The sequence below is a fragment of the Hippocampus bargibanti genome, linkage group LG05 (genome assembly GCF_051943395.1).
Source record: "Hippocampus bargibanti isolate YZ-2025 linkage group LG05, ASM5194339v1, whole genome shotgun sequence".
Classification (NCBI taxonomy): domain Eukaryota; kingdom Metazoa; phylum Chordata; class Actinopteri; order Syngnathiformes; family Syngnathidae; genus Hippocampus; species Hippocampus bargibanti.
In genome coordinates this window covers 24,635,984-24,661,716 of record NC_142738.1, presented here as the reverse complement: position 1 = coordinate 24,661,716, position 25,733 = coordinate 24,635,984, and the positions used below count along the sequence as shown (strand labels likewise).

At 41.8% G+C, this 25,733-nt stretch overlaps 1 protein-coding gene across 1 annotated transcript; it reads right to left on the bottom strand.

The window, feature by feature from the left end:
• Nucleotides 1-1,791: 1,791 nt before the first annotated feature.
• slc7a5 (solute carrier family 7 member 5) lies at nt 1,792-24,827 on the bottom strand. Its single transcript, XM_088997439.1, has 10 exons — nt 24,038-24,827; nt 21,447-21,572; nt 14,451-14,556; nt 14,227-14,271; nt 14,023-14,146; nt 12,587-12,690; nt 11,212-11,308; nt 9,902-10,051; nt 6,156-6,333; nt 1,792-6,051 (listed from the first exon to the last, which is right to left on the bottom strand). Exons 1-10 carry the CDS (start codon nt 24,573-24,575, stop codon nt 6,005-6,007), a joined length of 1,515 nt encoding a protein of 504 aa, XP_088853565.1. The 5' UTR covers nt 24,576-24,827; the 3' UTR covers nt 1,792-6,004.
• Nucleotides 24,828-25,733: the final 906 nt, after the last annotated feature.

The window sequence follows — 25,733 nt, the reverse complement described above, 5'->3', positions numbered from 1 at the left end:
TCCTGTTTGGATCTGTATGTGATAACTGCTACGTTTTGTTATTAAAAAGACCGACCCGCTATAGCAGCGACTGTGCACATCATTTCCCATGCTGAGGGGCATTACAGTAGCTTTCAGACGCTATTGTAGCAGTCATGAAAGACGTTAGCTCCGCTACGTGACTGTAATAACAATAATCATCATCATCATCATAATAAAACAATGGTATAGCCATGCTGACAAACTTTACATGACGTGGGACAATGATTGATTTTGTTTTTAGAATAATTTCATGTGGGCGGCCCGGTGTCCCTATGGTTAGAAGGTTCACTTCACAGTGGAGAGGTACCGGATTAAATTCCAGCCTTCCGATGTGGAGTTTGGTCGATGAATACGTTTTTTCAACCGCCATCAGTACTCTTTGAAGGCGTCGGACGTTTCGCTCCTCATTCGAAGAGCTTAGTTAGCGAACTAAAGTTGTGCTGGTAACTCTGGCTCTATATATTTCCTTAATGGACAAAGGTGGCAGTGCCAGACCTCTGCTCTGATAGGTTCCTGCACTAATGTTGGGGGAGCAGTAGACTATTCCCTGAAGCTAGTAATCAGATTAGCCACCTCTGTCCATTAGGGATATATACATATAGGGCCAGAGTTACCAGCACAACTTTAATTCGCTAACAAAGCTCTTCACAGAAGTACATATGACGTGTGAAGAAACCTTTTCATCAATGACTGAGAGCCTACACAGACGTATGTGGAGGCATATTAAGGACCTGCCTGCTTGGATTTTCTCTGGGTACTCAGGTTTCCTTCAACATTGTAAAAAAAATGAGTAAACACTGAATTGTTCCGAGATGGAACATGAGCACGGATTATTGTTTGTTTCGGTGTGCTGACAGTCACGGTTTGCAAGGCGGTGATGGTGGTGGATCCCAAAAAAGCAGGCAGGAGGGAGCAGCAGCGTGTATTTGACAAATTGTATTAAAATAAAGTCAGCAGGAATAAAATCACAAACATCAAAGTCATCTGAACAGAAAAGTACAAAGTATCAAAAAAAAAAAAAACATGAGTAAAAATTTGCCAAGATGAAACAGACCTGACAGGGTGAAGCAAACATACAATGACCCGACAACGAATGGTCGTGCCGGGAGTCCTTTTAACTGCCACTGATCGGAACGACAAACACCTGTGCAGGTGCAGGCAGCACCACCCGTTGGTCGCCAGCCAGATCGTGCCACTGACAACCAGTTCAGGGTGTCCCCCGCCTGGGATAATCTCCTTCACTCCCCGTGACCCCTGTGAGGATAAAACACTTCAGGAAATGGAATTGAAATTGTTTCTTCTTCTACTTGTGTCCTTTGTGACAATGTCTGCATCCTGAATGTGCCGCATCCACCTCGGCTCATTTACCCGATTCGTTGCATTACTCAATCAGCTGCTTCCATCACTGTGTCTTGTCTGGGTGTTTGATTTACATCCTCCGTTTCCTTTTCGTCCTTGTTGGATCGTTGTCCTTTTGTTCACGTCATATAGAGTTGCTCTTTCTTCGCCTCATTTTAGTTTAGCCAATTTGTTTTTGCCGTACTTTGCTTTTGCTCTCCAACAAACCACCCGACAAGTTTAAAATGACAACCTTTGCCAGTGCTTCAAACCAAAGGCTCCCTTGCCTGTTGATGTATGCAGTTGTCAAATACAAGTGTATTTGTTATGTGACATGACCGTGCGACATTTGGGCACCTTGAAACAATCATATGGCTAACAGTAACAAATAACAACCAAACAGAAACACAAAAAGACGAGAGAACACAAGAATGCAGCAGAGAAAAAAAAACTCGATATTTATTTGAAAAACATTTTCCATAAAATGCACTGTAAATGAAGTAGATTAATACTAACCAACAGTGTTTTCTAGAAAATAAATAAATAAAATATCTACAGTCCAAAACAAGTTAGTTTCCCCAATAGCGTCTTATTGGGGCTGCAGGGTTTGACTGAAAAGAGAGAAAAATATAAGAATAAAGATTTTCATTCTCCAACGCTGTCTCTATAGCAACAATTGTCTACCATTGTCAGGAACACAAAACATAATTTTGTTGGTGGCCTCAAAGTTGAGAAACGGCTTGGGTCAAGTAATAGCACTGATATTTTCAAAACTGATGAGGGGAGGAGGTCATAATTTGCGTCAACAATCACCCCGCTCACCCCCAACATAAATGAAGCATAAGGTCTTGTCAATTGTCCTTGCCCAACATCGACGTCTAAGAAATAAACACCCGCCCGCACACACAACTATTTTTAAAATATGAAGAACGGTACAGACAACGTGGGTTTAACATTTTTGGTGGTGATTCAGAACAAACATTTAAAATGTTGGTATGTCCATGTGACCTGACTTTAATAAGGCATTTTGAGTGGCTCATTCCAATCCAGTTCCTGCTTCACAAATAATGTGAATAATTAACTAACGCTTTCATGCCACCAATGTTGTCACTCCTTGGCCATTGGTTGTACACATTCACAAGAAAGAAAGAGTGTCTCAATTTCCAGAGAGTAAGAAAGAAACGCCAGCTTTGTGATAGAGTCTGTGACTGAACAAAGTGGGTCATAAAAACAGAAAGAAAGAAAAAAAGCATGGATATGCACGCCTTGGCGACAGCGTAAGAAAAGCTTGGGGGACCCACTTTTATACAAAGTGCAACATCTAGAAAAGACATGTTTGTTCTTATTTACGGCCTTTAATGATTCAGGACAATTCTACTTATGGGCTGTCGTAATTCTTGTCAAGCAGTGAAAATGATAGCGTTAGAAAAGTTCGAGAAAAAATGGATACCTGCAACTTATATTCTGTGGCCTCTACATGAACACATTCTTTTTCTGTTTTCAACTTTGTGGGTATGACTCAATTGTCTGCAAATGATAGCAATTAACACAACACAACAATTCAAAAGGTTTATTCCAAGGGTGTCTAAATATGGTCCTCGAGAGCCGGAATATTGTTTTAATTCAGAGAACCCGAAATGTCAACTGTCCATAGCAATGGAGAGTGTGGAAAAGAGGTGAAGAAGAGAGTCCAGGCACGCTGGAACAGCTGGAGAAAAATGTCAGGTGTGATGTGTGATAGAAAGGTTTCAGCTCGGATGAAAGGAAAGGTATAAAACGGTGGTGAGACCAGCCATGATGTTTGGACTGGAGACATTGCCACTGAAGAAAAGACAGGAAGCAGAGCTGGAGGTTTTCTTTGGGAGTGACCAGGTTGGATAGGATCAGGAATGAGTATATTAGAGGGACAACTCATATTAGAGGCTTTGGAGAGAAAGTCAGAGAGGCCAGACTGAGATGGTTTGGACATGTCCAGAGGAGAGAGAGTGACTATATCGGGAGAAGGATGCTGAGTCTTGAACTGCCAGGCAGGAGACCGAGAGGAAGACCGAAGAGGAGGTTTGTGGACGTTGTCAAAGAGGACATGAAGGTTGCTGGTGTGAGAGAAGTGGATGCACAAAAGATGGAGGATTAGATGGAGGACACTGATTCGCTGTGGTGACCCCTGAAGGCAAAAGCCCAAAGGAAAAGAAGAAGAATTCAGAGATCCCCAATACGTCAATTGCGATTGACCGATAGCTTGTAGTCTGGTCCCAAATTCGATCGTGAGGAATGCAGGTGGAAAAAAAACAAAAACATTTATGTGTCTGTGTGCATGTTATGATTATGACAGTGGTGGACCGTCAAGGCCCGCAAAGCCTTCTCTGTTGGCCTAAAAATATTTGAATCACAGACTGATGTTAATTATATTTTATTCTGATTAAATAATTCCAAATTGTCTTTCAGCTTGCTTTCATTACTTTTCCCCTCTGCGCTGCTTCCTGGTGTGTGTTTTCGTATTTAGGCATGTAACCAATCACGTTTCAGCCATCGTTTGTTACCAGGATCAGAAATCTACCTGGACGCCTTCACAATCAGTTCTGCGGGCCCGGTCGCATCAAATGTGTCGATCAAACTGTTGCTCTTACCAATCAGATTTCGAGTTTGCAACCCAAATGGGGTACCAATGCCTTCTTGAAGGCGCTAGTCAACATCAGAGTTTTTTGCAAATCTATGATTGCCTAGTCACAAGCCAATCACAGTTTGCGAAAACTGTTATGATCACAAGCCGCGAGTGACAACAGCATACTGGCCAGAGCAAGCACATTGTATCAGTCGTGAGTTGCATAAGCAAATATATTGTGCTGATTTAATAGCAGTTTTGTCAACCCACAATGGCTGAAGGAGCAGATGAAATGGATTTGGTTGGAGATTTACTGTTAAAGCCATTTTAAAGACAGACTTTTCAAGAAAAAAATGGACATCATTAGGAAAGGTCAGTCAGTTATTTCCTGGCTAATGGCACCCTCTCGTGGATTTATAGTAAATCCCACCACACATTTTCCAGTCTGGATTGATTCAGACATAGCACTACTGAAGGCCTAGCAATGAAAACCATGGCACCAATGGAATATGATATATCTTGTGTTAGTGCACACTGCTTCATTAGGATTCCATTAGTCTCACTTTCACCAAAAAGTATTTTCAAAATAAAATTACATCAAAAAGCAGGTCACCTTTAACCTGTGGTGGTGCGAGACCTGCATCAACCTAAGCTCAGCAGTCTGGAATCTGACCTGTTGCGCTATGTCTTTTATTGTTAGTATTATTCTCAGTCATTGTTTGTTTCATGTACAATTCACAGATGGCATGCCCAAAGAATGGCAATGTGAAGGGCTGGGAAAAGCATTTTAAAACAGCACACATGAGCTACAATGGTGAACAGGCTGCAAAGGTGCGCCCCATGCATTCGCGTCAGGTCTGTGATGAGATCGGCACTTATTTGCTTTTCACAACCTCACAAACTTTTGTGTCGACCTTATTTTTTTCTGATTGGTTCATCTTAGGAGCTGTTATGGCTGTTGCTCATCATGGCATGCGTGTGCAAATGCGGATGTGTGCGTGCATGTGCGGTAATGGGTTAATCACGGGCGGTTGGTTGATCAAAAAGTCGATCTTTTGGTAAAAAAAAAAAGGTTGGGCAGCCCTGCTTAACGTGTTTCCCTCCTTCTGAAAACCTGATTGAAATGATCAGAGCGTCAGGTATGGAGGGAAAAATCTAAAAGGATGCAGGATAATGGCTCTCGAGGGACAAATTTGGCCGCCTATGGTTCACTCCACTTCCGACAACTGGACAAACAAACATTCTTAAACAGAAGACCAAAACTAAAAAGGGTATTTGGTTTAAAAATGAAATAAACTCCCAGCAAGGTTTTATGTTTTGTTGGTATGTCTTCCTGCTAATGTTTTCATTTACTACAAAGTCCTAGACACAAAATGAATGAATGAATAGATCTACCATATTTTCCAGTGTATAAGGCGGGCCCAAAAGCCTTCATTTTCTTCAAAAGATGACCCTGCGCCTTAAACGCAGGTGCGCCTTTTATATTTGAAGTAAAATTTCGCCACAACAGGTCTCGCAACTACTGTCAGCAGCCACTGTCAGCAGCCACCGATCCATTTTCCCTCAGAGAAGAAGTCGTGCGTAACTTTAGCGCTATATAATGTGGTGTACCTAACTTTAATATATTGACATATTATATTAGGGAACGTTTTTCATTCATTGAATGTGAGCCCGATAGTCCAGTGCGCCTTATACACTAGAAAATAGGGTAAAAAAATACACCAAAGAGGAATAAAACAAGATACGTGCAGATTTGTCAGTGACTGATAGAGGTCAACACTGCAGTGGTCAGCACTTTTGCGTGACGTGGTCTTTGTCATGACTTGAGAAAAGAGAGAGAGAGAGAGAGAGAGAGAGAGAGAGAGAGAGAGAATGTTAGTGTGTGTGCGTGCGTGAGTGTGTGTGTACATTAGTGTGTGTGTATACGCGTGTAAGTGTATGCATGTGTCAGCATTCAGATTGAGAGAGATCATCGGGGCTCAGCATTGATGAGCGGTGACATCAGAACTTGGAGGCCACTGGTTATCGGAGCATTTGGGTCTCCTAAGGCACCACCTGCATTGCTTTCTGGCAAAAGGCTGTGGTTGAGACTGCAAAACACATACACATCCAACAAAGTTGCACACTGGGGCAAAACAAAGCAAAAGGCATCTTTTTTTTGCGATGGTGTGTAAAAGAAAAGACAGCCACTCACAGATTCCATTCAGCAGCCACTTGGGTTTATTCTTCCATGTCACACCGAAGAAGTAGACGGGCAGACCAGTGGCAATGATGCCAAAACCAATCCCGCACTCCTTTGGAGTCTTCCAGAAGGATACGATGATAAGGAAGAGGCAAGCGAGCACAAACGTCACCGGGAGCAGGATATTCACCTGCAAGAGAGGATGAAAACATGACCTAACATGTCACAGCCATATAATCTGAACTCATTAACTGCCAGACGATGTGCAAAAATGTGTCCACTCCTGTGCCAGGGTTTTTGTCATTTTCATTCATATTGCAGGACCCATAGAATATTGACTTTTAGGACTACATAAATATTCAACACAACGTTAGAAACTCTTTTCTTTCATCAGAAATTAGTTAATTCCTAAATTATATGGTTCTTGAGTTAGATGAGCTTGAAATGGGGGCGACTGTACAAAATCCAGTACAATACATACATATTGGTTTATATAGCAATTTAACAACAGCTGAAGCTGTAAATAAGACATGGACAAAAGGCAAATGCTGTGTTCCCTATAAAGATATGATCAGGCGTCCACTTATCTAGTGTCTTCCTTTCCTTCATGCGGTGCGCCTATAGTGACCCAGTCGACAATATAAAAAAACTCTCTTGGCTCAACACCGTACCTAGTTCATCTTATTCTTCTTGACCATGATGTTCTTCTAAAGACAAGAAAACGAACAGAGCGCATCTTCCGCCGTTACATGAGCGTGATGCCATCCTTTTCGCTATGTTGTGAATATTTAGAATTGTATCAAGCGCGAGCAAACTGGGGGCAGTCCTTGATCAATTGCTCTAAGCGCTTCACCAAGCAATACAAATGTAACTGGCGAGCAACAGGAATGTGACAGGAAAATAATGGGGATAGTGAGCGAGAGGACAACAGTGGGAGAAAAAGGAGACTGCAGTCTACGGTCCCACAACATACACAAAGCTTCCGCGTCAGTCTTATTTGAGGATGCAACATTTGCCTCCCGGGTTGCTATTTGGAGAATGCCATCCATCCGAATAGATCTTACTTGTTGCTACACAAGGCTATTCAATGCCCTCAAAAGTTACATAAATTTGCAGGAAGGAAAAAAATGTGAGGTGTGTGTAAAATACTTCTAGGTTGTTAGTGAAAAAACTGCGATCAGCTAGGAAACTGATAGATTTGAGGCCAATTTCAAATCTTTCAACAGACTGCTCTGGATTTTAGCGCCATAAAACTTGACAACATTGCACTTGAGTTTTCATACGCTTGCATGCAAACAAAGTGCAGCGATGGCACAATGGTCCTCTGTGTGTTGGCAAGAGGACCAGTTACTATGCCATCAGCTGACGAGCATTCAGCCTCTCTTCTGCCCTTTAATGTCAGATCAGTGTTCATTCATTCATCCGGGCGAATGAGTGCATCTTTGTTGGCGGTGCGTGACAGAGAAAAGATATCTACCACTGCCAACTTTGTGATCAAGTTTTTGTTTGTTTTTTCAAGCGTCACGTCGCATTTTGGTAGCAAACGCCGGTTTACTCGCCATCCCCATCCTCCTTGACCTTACCGCAGCTTTTGACACCATTTCTCACCCCATACTTAATAGACTTTCCTCCATAGGTATCACCCACACACCCCTATGCTCGTTACATTGTTATCTTTCTGGCCACTTTCAGTTCATCCAAATCAACTCCCTGACGTCACAGTCCTCTCCTGTATCTTCTGGTGTGCCCCGAGGCTCTGTCCTGGGACCCCTCCTCTTTCTTACCTACCTTCTTCCCCTTGGTCATATTTTGCGCAAATTTGGTATACACTTTCATTGCTTTATGGATTACATCCAGCTCTACCTCTCCAGGAAACCTGACGCCTATCTTCCACCTTCATTCCTTTCACTCTGCCTCTCAGAAATTGAGTTCTGCTTTACCCATAACTTCCTCAAACTTAAGCGAAAAAACTGAACTTCTCCCCGTCAGTACCAAATCCACCTCACACAAAGCCAACGGTTTCTCCCTCTCTATTGACAGTTCAACTGTGTCGCCTTTCCTTCAGCTCAAGAGCCTGGGTGTCATCCTTGATAGCTCACTATCTTTCCTCCCCCATATAAATAACATTACCCGATCCGCTTACTTCCACCTATGCAATATCAATCATCACCATCCGTCTCTCACCCCTCACACCACTGCTATCCTTGTCCACAGTCTCGTCACCTCCCATATTGATTATTGCAATTCACTTGTCCCTGGTGTCCCTCACAAACAGTGTGCTTTTCGTCCCGGCCATGGAACAGTGGACCAGCTCTACACCCATAGCAGGGTCCTCGAGGGTGCATGGGAATTCGCCCAACCAGTCTACATCTGCTTTGTGGACTTGGAGAAGGCGTTTGACCATGTCCCTCGGGAAGTTCTGTGGATGGTGCTTCGGGAGTATGGGGTACAGGAACGGCTGATTCAGTCCCTATACGACCAATGTCAGAGTCTGGTTCGCATTGCCGGCAGTAAGTCGTAATCGTTTTCTGTGAGGGTTGGGCTCCGCCAAGGCTGCCCTTTGTCACCTTTATGGACAGACTTTCTAGGTGAAGCCAAAGCGTTGAAGGGTTCCATTTTGGTGGTCTCAGTTCCATTTTGGGGGTCTCATTATAGCATCCCTGCTTTTTGCAGATGCTGTGGTACTGTTGGGGCCTTCAAGTGGGGCTCTCCAACTCTCTCTGGAGCGTTTCGCAGCCAAATGTGAAGTGGTTGGAGAATCAGCACCTCCAAATCTGAGATAATGGTTCTCAGTCGGAAAAGGGTGGAGGGCCCTCTAAGGGACGGGGATCTTCCCTCAAGTGGAGGAGTTTAAGTATCGGGGAGACTTGTTCACAAATGAGGATACGGGGAAGCGAGAGATCGACAGGCGAATGAGTACTTGATAAAAGTGTTGCTGATAGCCAGCAAGAAATCCATCACAAGAAAATGTTTTAAAACCGACCCACCAACAAAGAACCAATGGATCGGAATAGTGGAAGAGATATTTTGGCTGGATAGGTCCACACACATATTGAGGGTCCAAGCGGGGAAGTTTAAAACAAGATGGGAAACATGGGATAAATATAAAAAACAATCAAACAAATGAATGAATGAACGACACCACAAACCAGACAGTCAAGATAGCTAACAAATATAAATTAAAAAAGGGAAACTTGTCATTATCGATCACTTTTTTTGCGCTTTATTGTTATTGCTGTATTTTAATTTTGTTGATTGGTAGTTTTCGTTGTTGAATAATTTGCAGTTATAAAAGGATGTTGTCATACAAATTGGCCACAATGCATTCTGTGTTCAAATGTTCAATTTCAAATGTTTTTAAATGTTATAAAAAATTATAAAGATGCAAGTTACAAAAAAACAGTCCCTGAAAATGTTGTTTGACATTGAACCAGTCCATGGGGAAAAAAGGTTGGGGGCCGCTGCTTTCGGTAGTAGCGCTGTTGGTTTTCCCCTGAGATTTGGGAGACCACCCCTTGAGCCAATTACAATTTGAAGTGACAGAATTCCAAGTATTTGTCGTCGAGGCAAGGAAAAAAATGTTTCCGACTTCGAGAAAATGAATCACCCTCATCAGGTATTTTGGGAGAAACTAGCAAGCGCATCAACTGTTGTGTTTGTGTTGACCATTTTTGTAACACTTTGGTGAATCAGGCTAAATATCGTCGCTTGCTCTATTTGGAGTACTCTATTTGGATTAATCTATCCAATCGACTCACCTTGATTGGTCTTTCGAGTTCAGGCTTCTTATAACGGAGCCACATCATCCCCACAATGGCCAATGCGATGCAGAGCCAGTTGAAGAAGCTGAAGAAGTTGATGATGGAGAAGATGTCATGTGAGAAGGCGTAAAGCAGTGTCATTACACACTGGCGAGAAGGAAAGAAGAAAAAACAAGTTGTCTTTACAAATTTTAAACAATTCATGTTCATAGATGTCTTTTTGTATTTAATCTTACAGTATTCCGCTCTCAGGGGCCTGATGTAAATCACGCTTGACTAGTTTACGTCGATGTTGGTTGCACATCGCTCGAGTTCTTTAAGTCATTGATCGTTTGAATCACAGCTGTCAAACTCTGGTCCTGGAGGGCCGCCGTCCTGCATGTTTTCCAAGTCCCCCTGTTGCAACACACCTGATTCAAATGAACAGGTTTAATGTCAGGCTTCCGCAGAGCTTGCTGATGATAGGATCATTTGAATCAGGTGTGTTGCAACAGGGTAAATTGGAAAACGTGCAGGAAATCGGCCCTGCAGGACCGGAGTTTGACACCCATGGACTGTCACTTTCAATCAATACAATTATGGAAATACTTTTTAATTCAAAATTCCAATACCGTTTTATTTTAAAATTCAAGATTGAGTGCTAATTTTAGTCAACTTTTTGTCCTTTTACATTTGTGCACACCATCACCAGACCATTGGTTATTGGTTCCTGTCACACACGCAACAAAGATCATATCAGATCAACATCGATCATGGTGAACACGAAGAGGAAATGTCAAAGACGAATCTATGATCAAAGACGAAACGCAGAGTTGAATGTAACAAGAACACAACAATGTGTCAGTGTATCTCAATCAGCACCATGAAATGCAAATAGCCTAAATAATCAACAGTGCAGGGCCCGCACTTGCCAATTAATGTAAGGGTTGATCCATGCATGCAATGGACACATCTGTATGTGCACTGCTTATTTGGATCTATCACTCACCTGTTGTTTATCAAACCAACATTAATGTAGTTCCAAATACCATTTGACAGTAATTGGGACAGTGTCATTTGGCCGTGCCTTGCAAACAGTAAAACAGCACCCAGCCTGCCTGGTTAAGCCAAAGGTGGACAAACTCGGTTTTGGGGCGATGCTTAATTTAATGAGCCCTCAGACACATTCTGAGAAATTGAGATCTAAATTTTTGGGGGAAAGAAACCAAAATAGATGAAGAGATTAAATTTTTAGGAGGGAAGTAATTATCGTGATGCCCATTGTATTTTATTCTATGCGTAGCACAGAATAAGAGATCAGTACTCACTGTGAATATTAGAGAAGGAAGTGGAGTCAGCAGAGTTGGGTGGATCATTGACAGCAGACAAGGAAGGTGACCTTCCCGGGAGCCCACAAAGAATAACCTACAATGTCCATTGATTAATATTCATCAAAAATATAGTCATTTGATACGTTTTGGCACAATTGTGTATGATGAGACCCTGAAATTTGCAGAAAACTGTACGTACAGTAAAGTCTCGTTATATCGATATCGGTTATATCGATATTACCGCTTATTACGATACTATTTTCATTTCCCTTGCACATTTCTAGTCTTTTTATGTATAATTAGTACCGTTTAGTACGATACCCGGTTATTACGATAATCCGGTTATTACGGTGCTCCTTTTCATCCCCCGCCGGCCATTTTTGTTGTTTATATCGATATATCCGTCGCGCCATTTGTCAACTTGGTCACGTGTGTTGTTACGTGAGCCGCCATCGGTCGCGCCATTGGTCGACTTGGTCACATGAGCCGCCATCGGTCGCGCTATTGGTCGACTTGGCCGTGTGACTTTGTCACGTGACACGCCATCGGTCGCGCCATTGGTCAACTTGGTCACGTGTCTTGGTTACGTGTCACGCCATCAGTCGCGCCATTGGTCGACTTGGTCAGGTGACTTGGTTACGTGCCCAGCACGCGTGTAGCAGAGCCATTTTCATTTTCAGAAGCTAGCTCGTGTGTAGCAGACGAGATTGAAGTGTTTGTGTTAAAAGGTAAAAATGGGAAGCAGAAGAAGATTGATGACTTTTTTAAATTGTATACATAATACAGTAAGATGTAAGCGTTGCAGTTTCCCTGTTGTGTTATGTACAGGCCCACTGTACTGTATATGAATGCAATCGTTTTTTGCAACAATGTTTCTTGTTTTGTCTGCTGAAGCGCGATGATTTTGAAAATTATTAACATTCCATACTGTGTATTAAAGGACAGCCGATGTCACTTTTTATTCAAATGCAAATAAAAATGACTTCACGCCAAGACGTCTTGCATTGCTTGTGAATCCAAACAATGGCTTCAGATTCGGATAATATGCTTTCTTGTTACACATCCAGTTATGAATATGTTTCAAATACACTGTAGTTCTGAAGATTAAAGCATACATGTTTACAATCATTAAAGAATTATATGTGCCATTTTGAGGCAACATTAGGGGAACATCTCTCACCCAAAAAAAAGGGAGCTAATGGCCAGCTCCGTTTCTTGTATGGAGCTTGGCTGCCCTCTTTTGGCGGCTTTTGTTTAATGCAGTTCGGCGCAGGATCGGATATATCGATAGTCCCGGTTATATCGATATTTTTTCGGACTCCCTTGAATATCGATATAACGAGACTTTACTGTATTTGTGCCGGTGTGTTACCTTGATGATGTGAAGAGAGAACCATTGACAGAACCAAAGCAGGACAACCCCACAAACACTGGAATGATCCAAGCCATCACACCTAGGTGCCTGTTGCCAAAATCCTACAGGATGTTAAGACAGTGAGTCCGGCGTCTCAACACCATTTGCATATGTCAAATACTTTGATCATCTTTATATGCGGAATAGGCTGCAGTATATTCACAACAAAAGAAAACGTAGCACAGCAGTCAAGGGGTAAAAACTAAAATCTGACATCAAAAGGGCAATACCTCTTTGCAGAGATGCTATAGCGAGCTGGATAGCTATCTGTGCGTGTGTGTGTGTGTGTGTGTGTGTGTGTGTGTGTGTGTGTGTGTGTGTGTGTGTGTGTGTGTGTGTGTGTGTGTGTGTGTGTGTGTGTGTGTGTGTGTGTGTGTGTGTGTGTGTGTGTGTGTGTGTGTGTGTGTGTGTGTGTGTGTGTGTGTGTTCTTGCGTGCAAGAAGAATATTTGCATCATTCATATATTATGCAGTGTTTGTCTGCTGCTTAGGTTTGTAAAAGATATTAGAATAAAATTAAATGGGAAAACTTAACTCATTCACTGCCAGATGATGTGCAAATATGTGTCCACTTCAGTGCCGGGGTTTCTGTCATTTTCACTTAAATTGCAGAACCAACAGAATATTGCGTTTTGGACTACATACACATTCAATGCAGTGTAAGAAACCTTAGACTCTCTTCTTTCACCAGAAAAAAAGTTTATTTCAAGCATACTTGGTTGTAGAGTTATCTGCATTTAAAGTGGGGTAAAAAGGAAAAAGGAAAAATAGTCAGAGGTTGGACCGAAGCTTGAAATGCCCCCACGAGAAAAAAACAAAACCCGAACAGATTTGGGAACGGCGCTCCATATCATGCTTTTCAATTCCCAAATAAATTCGGGAATGGCAGTGAATGAGTTAATATCAACTCATTCTTTTGAAAAGGAGTGTTCTGAACATCTAGTTGGTTTTACATGATGCAAAATAATGCTCCCTTGCGGAGCTGTAGCGTAGTGGAGGTCATTCCTGTTGCTTAATTCCTATGCTGTGTTTTTTTTTTTCAAGTTTCAAACTGAATCAAGGGGATGATGATTCATTACAAACCGATTCCACATGATCCACACAAAATATATGTACTACATACTGTAAAAAAATAAATGGAGTGGGGAAAAATATGATGCAAAAATATGATCAAAAATTGATGATATAACAATAAAGATATTTTTATTTTTTATGATTGATCAAAACTCTGCCCGGTGCTAAAGGCTGCAATGCACGCAAACACGCCAATAGCCGTGTTATCGTCTGCCGATGACACTATGTAGACAGGAGATAAACCCTCATTGGGTTTATCTCCTGTGAACATATTTTGGGGGGGTTGGTTGTTTTTTCCCCCCAAGTGAGTAAATCCCTTACCACGGCCACAGCCTCCGAGTTGAGCATCTCATCGGTTGAGAGGGTGGTGAAATACGCCAGGTTGGTGAGGACATAAACTGCTGTCACAATTGGCAAAGAGATGATAATGGCTCGAGGAAGATTTCTGAGATAGGCACAAACAATGAAAACATTTGATCAGTGAGATTACTTGAATGTCAGTGAAACCATCAGTCAAAGACTTACTTGTAAGGTTCAATCATCTCCTCCGTAACAAAATTCAAGTAATTCCTGTGTACAAAAAAGAGAGAAAGAGCTCGGTTCAAAACAATGTGAAGTGTGCAGGTAATATTTCAAGAAGCTGGTTTGATCAATCACATTGATCACAATTGCGTCAATGTTCATGTGGTGGCAAATATTACCTTTTGATGAACAAGGTATGGATTTCAGCGCAATCCGATGACACTTACCAGCCTCCATAAGCAAACAGGCCACTGTAGAGTGCCAGACCGATGTTGCCAAATTCGTATTTGGAGCCCTCAAAGGAATTTTCAGGGAGAAGGGAGTCAGTGCCACCTGATGAGGATGAACAAGAGAGAGAAAAAAAGGTCACTGTCAAACTCATTTTTGTCAGAGGCCACTTTGAAGTTACGTCTTCCCTTTGGGTGCCGTTAGGACGGTAAAATCGCATGATTACTTGCACACAAGAAAATGATGTCAGGCTAGTTTTGAAATCAGTCAAGTATTTATTCAATTATTGCTCAAGTGAGTGACAACTTGCTCAAAGTCAGCTCATCAATTGTTGATAAGCAATACTTTAAGTGGAGGGGGGGAACTGCAGGGCTCTTCTTATTTGACTGACAGAATACAGTAATTAGGTTGTGAATATGTACATATATATTTATACACACACACGCACACACACGCGCACACACACACACACACACATACACACGCACACTGGTAGATAGTGTGGATCATTCCAGAATTGGAACACATTTCGTCTCCTTCCCAAAAAAAATTGCTGGGACCAATTGTAATTTTTTTTTTAAATAAATAAATAAATAAATAAATAAATACATACATACATACATACATACATACATACATACATACATACATACATACATACATACATACATACATACATACATACATAAATAAAAGATGCAATTCTTTTTGCAAAATAACAAATAAACCCTCCTCCCATATGACCAAATTGAATCTCAAAGGAAACCAGTTCAATTTTACATTATTTGTTTCATCACTGTCTCTCGTGAGAATGAATAATTATTACTTACTGCCTCACAAGGGCCAGGTGTGGATCACAAGGAGAAAGAGAGAAATAGAAAAACCAAGGGGCTCACGTGAACTGCTGGTACGCTGTGAGCTAAAACTTCAACATGCTGCTACTTCGTACTAGTGTGTGCCAGCCCTCTTAAAGCACTGGTCTTATGTAAATACCCTGAGCTCACAGCCTCTCCTGTAAACATTTTGATTTCTGTTGGTTTCATGACATCGCAGCCACATTCCTGACGAAGTTGATCCCCGCAACATGCGCACACATTCTCAGACACAGCGCCGGTTACTAACTCAACAACCCCCGGGCATGTTGCTATTACATGGGTGAGCCCGAGCCCCACGGTACATAATAGTCGTGAGAAACGCCAGATGATCAAAGTGTCGTACTAAGATCAGCTCATGTAGGGATGGAGCTACACCGGTGCTATAGGATGTGAAAACCATGTCAGAAATCAGTTAAGCCCCTGCAGCATTTTATTTGGTGTGTTAAAATTGTTTTTTGTAAATGATTTTCTCAGACCCGTTTGTGTCGGTCAAGCCCCCGTTATCCTTGGGAAGGAAAAAAAATCTGGACCCACCCCGCATATCGGTGACCCCAAAGTGTGTCGGGCTGGTTTGTGGTGATTTTAATATCCATTTGATGGATTTCTGGCTGTTTTGGTTCTGGTCAACCACGACTCCAAGCTACTTTCAACAGTCGACTGCCAAATCATCGGTAAAATAGTAGCAAATGAGACCAACTTTACAGTCGTTCCTGTACTTTTTTTTTTTTTTTAATGCAAGACCTCACTTCAACCTTTATTTGTTTATTTCTGCAATACTACACTCCATCACTTTACATACGTCACTAACTCAACTTTACACATGATACTACCTCACTTTACATTCAGAGATTACATGTGTTGTCTGTTGTCAATTGTTTTTTAGCCACATTATAAGTGCCTTCCTTGTACGTTGGGTCCGAGAGGACATTAATTTCATCTGTACTGTATGTCATGTATATTAGCATATTTGATAATAAAGCTGACTTTGACTTGACTACAACAGCCCCGTCTCCAAAATGTAACCATTAGGTTCTCATAATATAACGTACATTTCCTGGTCATATTTTTCATATATTTAACATCACTTCCTGATTAAGATGTTACTTTCAAACTCTAATCGTTGATATGTCAAATTTACTACCCATTTCTGTTATGGTCTTGCAATTTAATGATGTGCATATGCACTTCTATATCGAGTACATGTACACCATTGTATTTTATTGTTGCTTTCTGTTCATATAATCAACTCTTACAGTGCAATAACAGTAGAAACCACTTTGAGATTCATCTAGGCCTCATTTCTTTACATTACAAAAATGAATGGGGCATGTAGACTTCTTATATCCACTATACTGTAGATCTTGGACTGGTTGCAGGAGCCACATATAAACAAATGGCCATTCACCCTCACATAGACTGTATACTGTATATTTGATCAATACATGGCCGAATTCCACGATTACCCAATGCCACGTGCCTGAGACAGCAAGTGACATTCAGAACTTTATTTTTGTCGGCAGGCGCACATGCGCTCAGAAGAAAAACTAACACATCTTAATTTGCGTGCAGGGCTATTTTGAATTTCTTATTTGTGGGATTTCTTCAGCCGTTATCTGTACTTCTTTGGACAGATGACGGCTGAAGAAACCTTTTCATCGATGGACCACTCCTGTACGACTGAGAGCTTACACTGACATTATGTGTTGGAATTTGACTAACTGCTACGCCTCCTCTGTGGCTTATTTGATTACACAATACACAACAATGTGGTGGCAAAAAGTAGACTAGACATTAGAACAGGTAAACGCTCTTTGGTGGTGCAATGTGATTTTGATAGAGGTACAAGCAGATGGATTCTTTTACTTGATGGATGTGTGTGGGTGATTTGACAATTCATTAATCCCCTCTGATTCAGTGTAGAAATTCTCTCTCATCTCATCTCATCTCATTTTCCGTACCGCTTATTCCTCATTAGGGTCGCGGGGGTTGCTGGAGCCTATCTCAGCTGTCTTCGGGCACGAGGCGGAGGACACCCTGAATTGGTTGCCAGCCAATCGCAGGGCACACAAAGACATACAACAGTCACTCTCACACTCACGCCTAGGGACAATTTGGAGTGGTCAATCTGCCTGCCATGCATGTTTTTGGAGTGTGGGAGGAAACCGGAGGACCCGGAGAAAACCCACGCGGGTGCGGGGAGAACATGCAAACTCCACACAGGGAGGCCGGACCGGGACGCGAACCGGCGACCTCTGCACTGTGAAGCCGGTGTGCTAACCACTCGACTACCGGGCCGACCAGTGTAGAAATTAAGCCATTGAATTGATGCATCATTATTCTCATTTTTTTACCACCTTTTCAACTTCATTTTTGACGTCATTTTCAACTTTACACATGGCCTGTTGGTGTATTAGTGCTTTTGAAAACTGAAGTCAGCGAATATCTGTAAATTATTTAACACTTATAAACTTAAGAGATTTGATGTTTTTTTTGTTTTTCCTTAGTCAGAAAGGTATGACTAAAGAAATAACTGTTTGTAAAAATCTTTGTTTGACAAAGTGACCCATCATTCGTAAAAGAGGGAAGGAATCGCTCGCAGTATCCATTACCGGTAAGTATTAGGTACGTTCCAAGTTGTCTATTGGGGTGTTCACACTGCACTTTTTACTCCAGTGTAGCACTGGGGCTGCCCCTGCAGAGCGTTCACAGGGACGAAGTTAGCCGCTGAAAACAGCCTAAACTGGAGCAGATTTAACTCTGCTCAGGAGGTTGTTTAAAAATTTACTGTGGAGTAAATGCTAGTTTTTGAGACAGCACCAATATAAAATGGGACGTGTGAACGCTACAGGGGTAGACTCACAGTGCGTGAGAAGATGTGATTATTACATTATTTTGTGCTCTGGTGTACTTTTGCCATCTTTTCTTTCTCTCTCTCCCTTTCTCTTTTTCTGTCATCCTTTCACGGTGTCTGATAATAGCCTTGATTTGTCTCGACAAGTATCAACCGTGGTTTTTCAAAAGAGCACAAACAAGGCGGGGAAAAGGAAGTACACTTTATGCATGTGCATGTGTTATTTGCATATTATGACTATCGTATTGCACAGGGGGCTGAACACGCTTCTCTTTAGTGAGCAGCTTTATATGTGTGAACGCGACACAAAATGTACACCGGTGTATGATTTTAACAAAATACATTGGTGTAGCACCAATGCAAAGGCCTTCCCTGTGAACACCCCTAATGTTTAAACTGACAAGTTGGTGAAAACTACAGACAGAAAGACAGATTGTTCAACACCAATGGTTTTTTACCACATGCACTAACAGGACATAACAGGGTGGAGTCAACTCACATGCCTTTTTATGACTCTGATATTGTGTTTGTCGTAAAAACGTCAGTTTTGAGTTACCATTCCAGGTAAGTTTGAGCGGATGAATTAGTTGTTTGCAAAGGCAGCGAATGGGCGCTAAGAAAAAAAAGAGAAAGATCTGAGATAAGAGGGAGACAGGTAAGTCATATCCGCATCAGGCGAGTGACTCCCAACCTCGATTGAGCCCAGGGACATTTTTTGCATGAGAAAAATTGGTAAAATCACCAAAAGAGGAGACATTTTTTTAACAAGTAATTTTCTCACCATCTGTCGATATTTTCTGACCCACTGTATGCTCACAAGGGTCCCATGGTTTGCTAGTTCTTATCCCAGTAGACGGGGGACATCCTGAACCGGTTCACAGCAATTCGCAAGGCGCACAGGCCCAAACAACCATCCGCGCTCGCACTCACCGTGGGACAATTTATAGTGTTCAATCAGCCCACCGAGCATGTTCTTGAAATGTGGGAGGAAACCAGAGTACCCAGAGAAAACCCACAAAGCCACAGTGAGAGCATGTGGCCCCAGAGATCGTCTCACCAAACGCCAGAGGGTTCAATCGAACCCAGGTTAAGAACCAGTGTACTAATGCTTATGCTTATGCACTCCATCCTATGTTACGGATCGTAACTGTTTCACGGCCTCAGACAATTACAAATGATTTGGGAAATTCTTGTGCAACAGGTTTTCTATGCTTACTTTCGAGAAACTCGTTGTTTTTAGGAGGGTAAACTATATGACATTTGCATGAGTGAGTTAAACAACCAAAAATGTTGACAATCACAATCGTGGTCATAAGCCAGGCATTATTTTCCCATTTTCACATGGATGAGGTAATGCATACAAAAAAAATATAAATAGGGCTTAGAGTAGCATTCTTCCAGGATGAATTTAAGTGAACATCAATAAAGTGGCAAATTTCAGAATGGATTCTTTTTTTATGTCTCGAGAGCTACCGGCACTCCCTATAGGATCAACTGATTCAACACGACACCATCCATTTTCTAATCTTCTTGTAATCAAACGGGTCGCTGGTGTGCTGCGGCTGTCATAAGGCAGCAAGTGGGGTACACACTGAACTGTTTGCCAGCCAATCACTGGCCACACATAGACAATACCAGTTGCACTCACACTCAAACCTAATGACAATTTAGAGTGTTCCATTATCCTGCCATGCATTGAAATGTGGGGGGAAAGCGGCGCGGGAGTACATGCGTACTCCACACAGGAAGGGCGCCACCCGAATTGCTCCCTTAGCCTCTGAACTGTGAGGCCAACATGCAAAACCTACATTGGGAAGGATGGTTCATGAATGGAATAATGTCCTAGTCCTGGTTGAAACAAAATATGTTTAGAATGTTGCTATTCATTGAACTTCAGGTGTTAAGAGTCCCACCTAGAAGTTGCAATGGTGATACAAATAAACTAGGAGAATCACAGAAAGGTATAGAAGTGGAGGATGATGAAAATCTGAATGAATCAGGCATCACTTTTGAATGATGTATTTAAATTGGTAGAGAACAGCATGTTGTGTGACACATTTTTTTAAGCTGAAACACTAAACAATTACAGTAAATATGTGCATTCAAAAATTAAGAAAATGAAGTTCACCTAAAATGTTAGTGAAAATTAGATTCTGTCATGATCTGGTTGGCGACCAACGGGTCACGCTGTCGGCACCGCCTGCACCTGCACAGGTGCTGGGCGTCCCGAGCCTTGGCGGACTGCCACATTCGGATTGGCGACCACCGGGTAGCGCTGTCAGCCTGCCTGCTGCCTCGCAGGTGTTCGTTATTACAATCAGTGACACTTAAAAGGACACCCGGCACAACCATTCGTGGTCGGGTCATTGTTTGTTGTATGCTTTGTATGCAATTGTATGTGTTGTATGCATTGTGCATGTTTGTTTCATCTTGGCGGACTTTTAATCTTGGTTTTCTTTTGATACTTTGTATTTTTTCTGTTCAGATGATTTTGATGTTTTACATTTTGTTCCTGCTGACCTTTATTTTAATACAATTACTCAAACACAATCCCCTGCTCCCTCCTGCCTGCGTTGTGGGATCCGCACCCGCCATCACCACCTTGCAAAACGTGACAGATTCATCCTGAAATTTCATTTGGGCTGCATATCCCTAACTTCATAAGTTGTATCTGGTTTTCATGCATCATTTATTCCTTTTCCGATCCGCTTATCCTCACAAGGGTCCCGGGGACTATCTCAGCTGTCTTCGGGCAGTGGGCGGGGAACATCCTGAACCAGTTGTCAGCCAATCGCAAGGCACACAGTGACGAACAACCATCCAAGCTCACACTCACCTTGGGACAATTTAGAGTGTTCAATCAGTCCATTATGCATGTTATAAGAATGTGGGAGAAAGATGGAATACCCGGAGAAAACCCACGCTGGCCCAGGCAAAATATGCACATTCCAGACATAATGGAATTGAACCTATCCACTGTGAGGTCAATGACCTGACTACTGGACCACAGGGCCCCCACTTTCTCCTTTTCATTGGAGAGCCAAATGTTATCTTGTTTATTGAACATGTTTAATTGTATTGCAAAATTAAGATGGTGTGTGGGTGTTTCTTTGCTAATTTGTCTCATGTACCCTGTGATCGGCTACTGGCCAACTCAGGTCGCGCTACGTCTGTTGCAAAACATCAGCTGCGATAGGCTCCAGTTCACATTAGCATTCGCGGTACATGAAAAAAACACTTTTTTAATTGGTATATAAATGATGGGGTACCTTGACCAATCTTGACAAAGCCGATGATGATGATCAGGCCAAGAGCCAGTAGCTTGGACACAGCAAAGAAGTCCTGAACTCTGGTTGCTGCCTTCACGCTGTAGCAGTTCACAAAGGTCAATAAGACTGCCAAGCCAAAAAAGAGAAAAGAGTTGGTCAGTGAGAGAAAGCATTTTTACGCAAGTGCTGTCAACGGTGAAGATGAACTCCATTTCTGGCAACCAAACACTTCACGCCGTACACCTTGTTCTCCTCGCCACACATGTACAATGCTGGCATGCCTCATCCACCATTTAGCACTGCATGCCACGACAAGTGAATTACCATGCCTGCCAAAGCAGCAGGTCCCTTCACAGTTCCTAAATCAGATCGGAGCCACAACACAAAGATGTGACTGACCACAATGAGGCTCTCTGTTCAAAAGAAGGACGGCCTGTGCTTTACAGTAGAGTGGAGAGCAAACGTTGCATAATATAAAGCAGACTTATCCAAGCATTCATACACTGACATTGTACATATTTAAACAGTGTAATTATTCGATTTTGGGATGAACGTATAACACAGGATGTGCGGACCTACTGTACATGCATGCACATTCACAATGAATGTCAATGGATGCTACAACTTAGTATTTGCTTTGAACATTTAGCTTGTAGCAGACATGCACATTTCACCATGACCATGACGAGGTGGGGGACAGCCTGAATTGGTTGCCAGCCAATCGCAGGGCACACAGAGACAAACAACCAGTCACTCTCAGACTCACACCTAGGGACAATTTGGAGTGTTAAATCAGCCTGCCGTGCATGTTTTTGGAATGTGGGAGGAAAAAAAGAGAGAACAAGCAAACTGCACACAGGGAGGCTGGACCAGGTCTTGAACTCACAACCTCTGCACTGTGAAGCTAACCACTGCTAACCACTCACCTACCAGGCAGCCATTAAAAATTCACATAGATGGAAATGGATGTGATCACGCCTTGTCACTGTTATGAACCAAAATGGCTAGCCCACTGATATTTTGGGTGGTTTTAACCACTTTCACCACCAGGAATATTCAACTGCACTTTAACACAATACACACTTCCACCACTCGCGGCATTGCACTGCACTGTAATACAATCACTGGGGGAAGCACACAATATATAACAAATAACTCATAAAGTTTAAGGATAAAGTATTTCCTATTGCACAATATGCAATAGGTCTATCGCAAACACGCACACCCAAGAGGATGGAATTACAATTTTGTCTTCTTAACTTTTACTTGACCTTAACTAATCAGATGCAACCTTAAATATTTATTGCCTTTCAATAGGACACAATATCGATGGGCAACGCCAAATTACCTCATTAGATGAAACAATATCATACCTGTTTATTTTTCCCAAAAATGCTATAATAGATCAAATGTAAATGTTAAATTGTGAAATTTTAAGATTGAATGACAGTTTGTGTCTTTTGTGGTATGCTGTAATATTTATTTATGTTGATTTCAAGGGTGGTTGACTTTATATCATCTCCGATATTTTATTATTCTACTTCTTCTTTTCGTAACTTTGCTGCTGTGATTTGAGAGCTAAAAATCCACAACATGCAATAGGTAAATATCAGTATATATATATATATATATATATATATATATATATATATATATATATATATATATATATATATATATATATATATATATATATATATATATATATATATATATACTGATATTTACCTATTGTATGTTGTGAAACCCTAAAAAATAATATATAATATTCTTAAACTTTCTGAGTTATTTGTTATATACAGTATTGTGTGCTTCCTCCAGTGATTGTATTACTGTATATATATATATATATATATATATATATATATATATATATATATATGTATATATATTGGTGAAAATACGTCGACAAAAAGTGCTTATATACTGTATGTATGTATATATATATATATATATATATATATATATACAGTAAAGTCTCGTTATATCGATATCGGATATATCGATATCGATATATCCCGGCATGTATATCGATAGAAATACAGTAAAGTCTCGTTATATCGATATCGGATATATCGATATAACCGGTTATATCGATACTATTTCATGTATGCACGCGCGGAGAAATATTACATGCAAACAGGACTATCGATATATCGATAGTCCCGATATATCGATATTTTTTCGGACTTCCTTGAATATCGATATAACGAGACTTTACTGTATATATATATATATATATATATATATATATATATATATATATATATATATATATATATATATATATATATATATACATACATACATACAGTGTATATTTAAGCACTTTTTGGTCGACGTATTTTCACCAATTTGTGTTTCATTTGAAAAAAATACACATGTTATGACGAAATATTTAGTGCGACTTGTTTTCTGGTCGGACGCGTTTTGATGTCGCTGGGCAAATAAAATCGGAAAACCTGCTCGAGGAACATCACCCTGCTTTTCTAATAAATGAAATAATGCAGTGGGGGGCGGTTCGCTCTCAACTTCCAATTTCCACGAGACGTTGCATCATCCTCCATGCTTTAATACTCTCGGATACTCACGAATGCAAAGGCAAGCCACTAGTTTAGCCCCGTCCTCCGGTACCGGACACACGGGGAAGAGGGGCTTGAGGAGGTACTTGGCGAAAACGTAGGCGACGATGTACTGCGACGACGGTCGGATGATAAGCAACTCGATCCAGAGTTTGAGGAAAGCCGGCAGGGAGCCGTACACCTCAAGGATGTAGGCATAGTCGCCTCCGGACTTGGTGATAGTGGTCCCCAACTCGGCGTAACACAGCGCCCCCACCGTGGAGAACACTCCGCACACAGTCCACACCACCAGTGACAAGCCCACGGAGCCGCATTCCTTCACGACGCCGGTCGGCGTGACAAAGATGCCCGAGCCGATGATGGTGCCCACGATGATGGCCACGCCGTTCATCAGAGTGATAGTTCGCTGTAAGGCGACAGTTTCTTCGCCTTTGTTTTCCTCGACGGCGGCGGTATCTTCGTGGCTCCCCAGCATCTTCTCCGTGACTTTCGGGTCATCCTCTTTGCTTAACGAGGAATTGGAGTTTCTTTTTTTTGCCCCCGACATGTTTTCGTATATGCCTGCAATATATGGGGACACAAAGCTACACACGTTATCGGCTGTCCTCCTTTCTTGTTTCTCGTGGTCCCGTTCAAAGCTTGACGCCGGCCAGGATCAACCACCCATGAGACTTGCGCTGAGTGTGGTCGGCGTGAGTCAAGGCAGCGTGTTTTCTACTACAGGGAGTCTGTCAGCGAGCTGAGAACGAGTCCCTCCTTCGACGCTTGCCCCATGTTGGGCTTGCCTGGCTCCGACCAGCCTCCCCGATCGTCTGCACGTTGTCTTCCCCTGGAGGCGAAAGTTGTCACTACACTGGTTCGCCGTCGCTCAGCCTGTTTTACGCCATATCTTGCGTTATCCCTACACATTTTCTACGGCGACGCCATCACACAAAACACTCCCAAACAGCAAATGCATACGATAATTATGAACCTTCTGCTTTCGAATGGAAGAGCTATTTATTCTTATGCTTGTTCCAAACTTTGCTGTCATAAATAGTTGTGTAATTTGACAATTTCACAATTTTGAGATGCAGTGTTTTGGCGTCACTGCAACAAAATTAATAAAAAACAATGTGTTTCTTCTTTGAACGCACAATGGAACCTATAATAGCACAAACATGTTCCTATGATGATATCAATTATTTGGGAAACGAGGGATGCAATCAAGTGTAACCGTAACAATTTGAATAGGGTAAAATACACCCCATCAATAGAACAATATATTAGCATATAAGCGGTCGATTGGTTAGTGTGTCGGCTTCACAATGAATAGGTGCATGAATTGTTCCGGTGTGGTTGGCCCGATGACTGCATGGGTTTTCTCCGGGTACACTGGTTTCCTCCCATATTCCAAAAAACACAAATACAGTTGAGTGTCCCTAGGTTTGAGTGTGGGTATAGATCATTGTTCATCTATGTGTGGCCTGCAATTGGCTGGTAAACAGTTCGGGGTGTCTCCCGTCTCATGCCCGAAGTTGGCTGGGATAGGCTCCAGCATGTCCACGACCCCGGTAAGGATAAGCAAATTAGAAAATGATTGGATGAGTGGATATAGGCAATAAGATGGTGGACTTTGACAAACATTTTGGAAAGAGATGTTATGGAATAATTATGTTGTTTCACAATGTTTAATTTTCTTAATTCCATGGAGATTTGCGCAAGT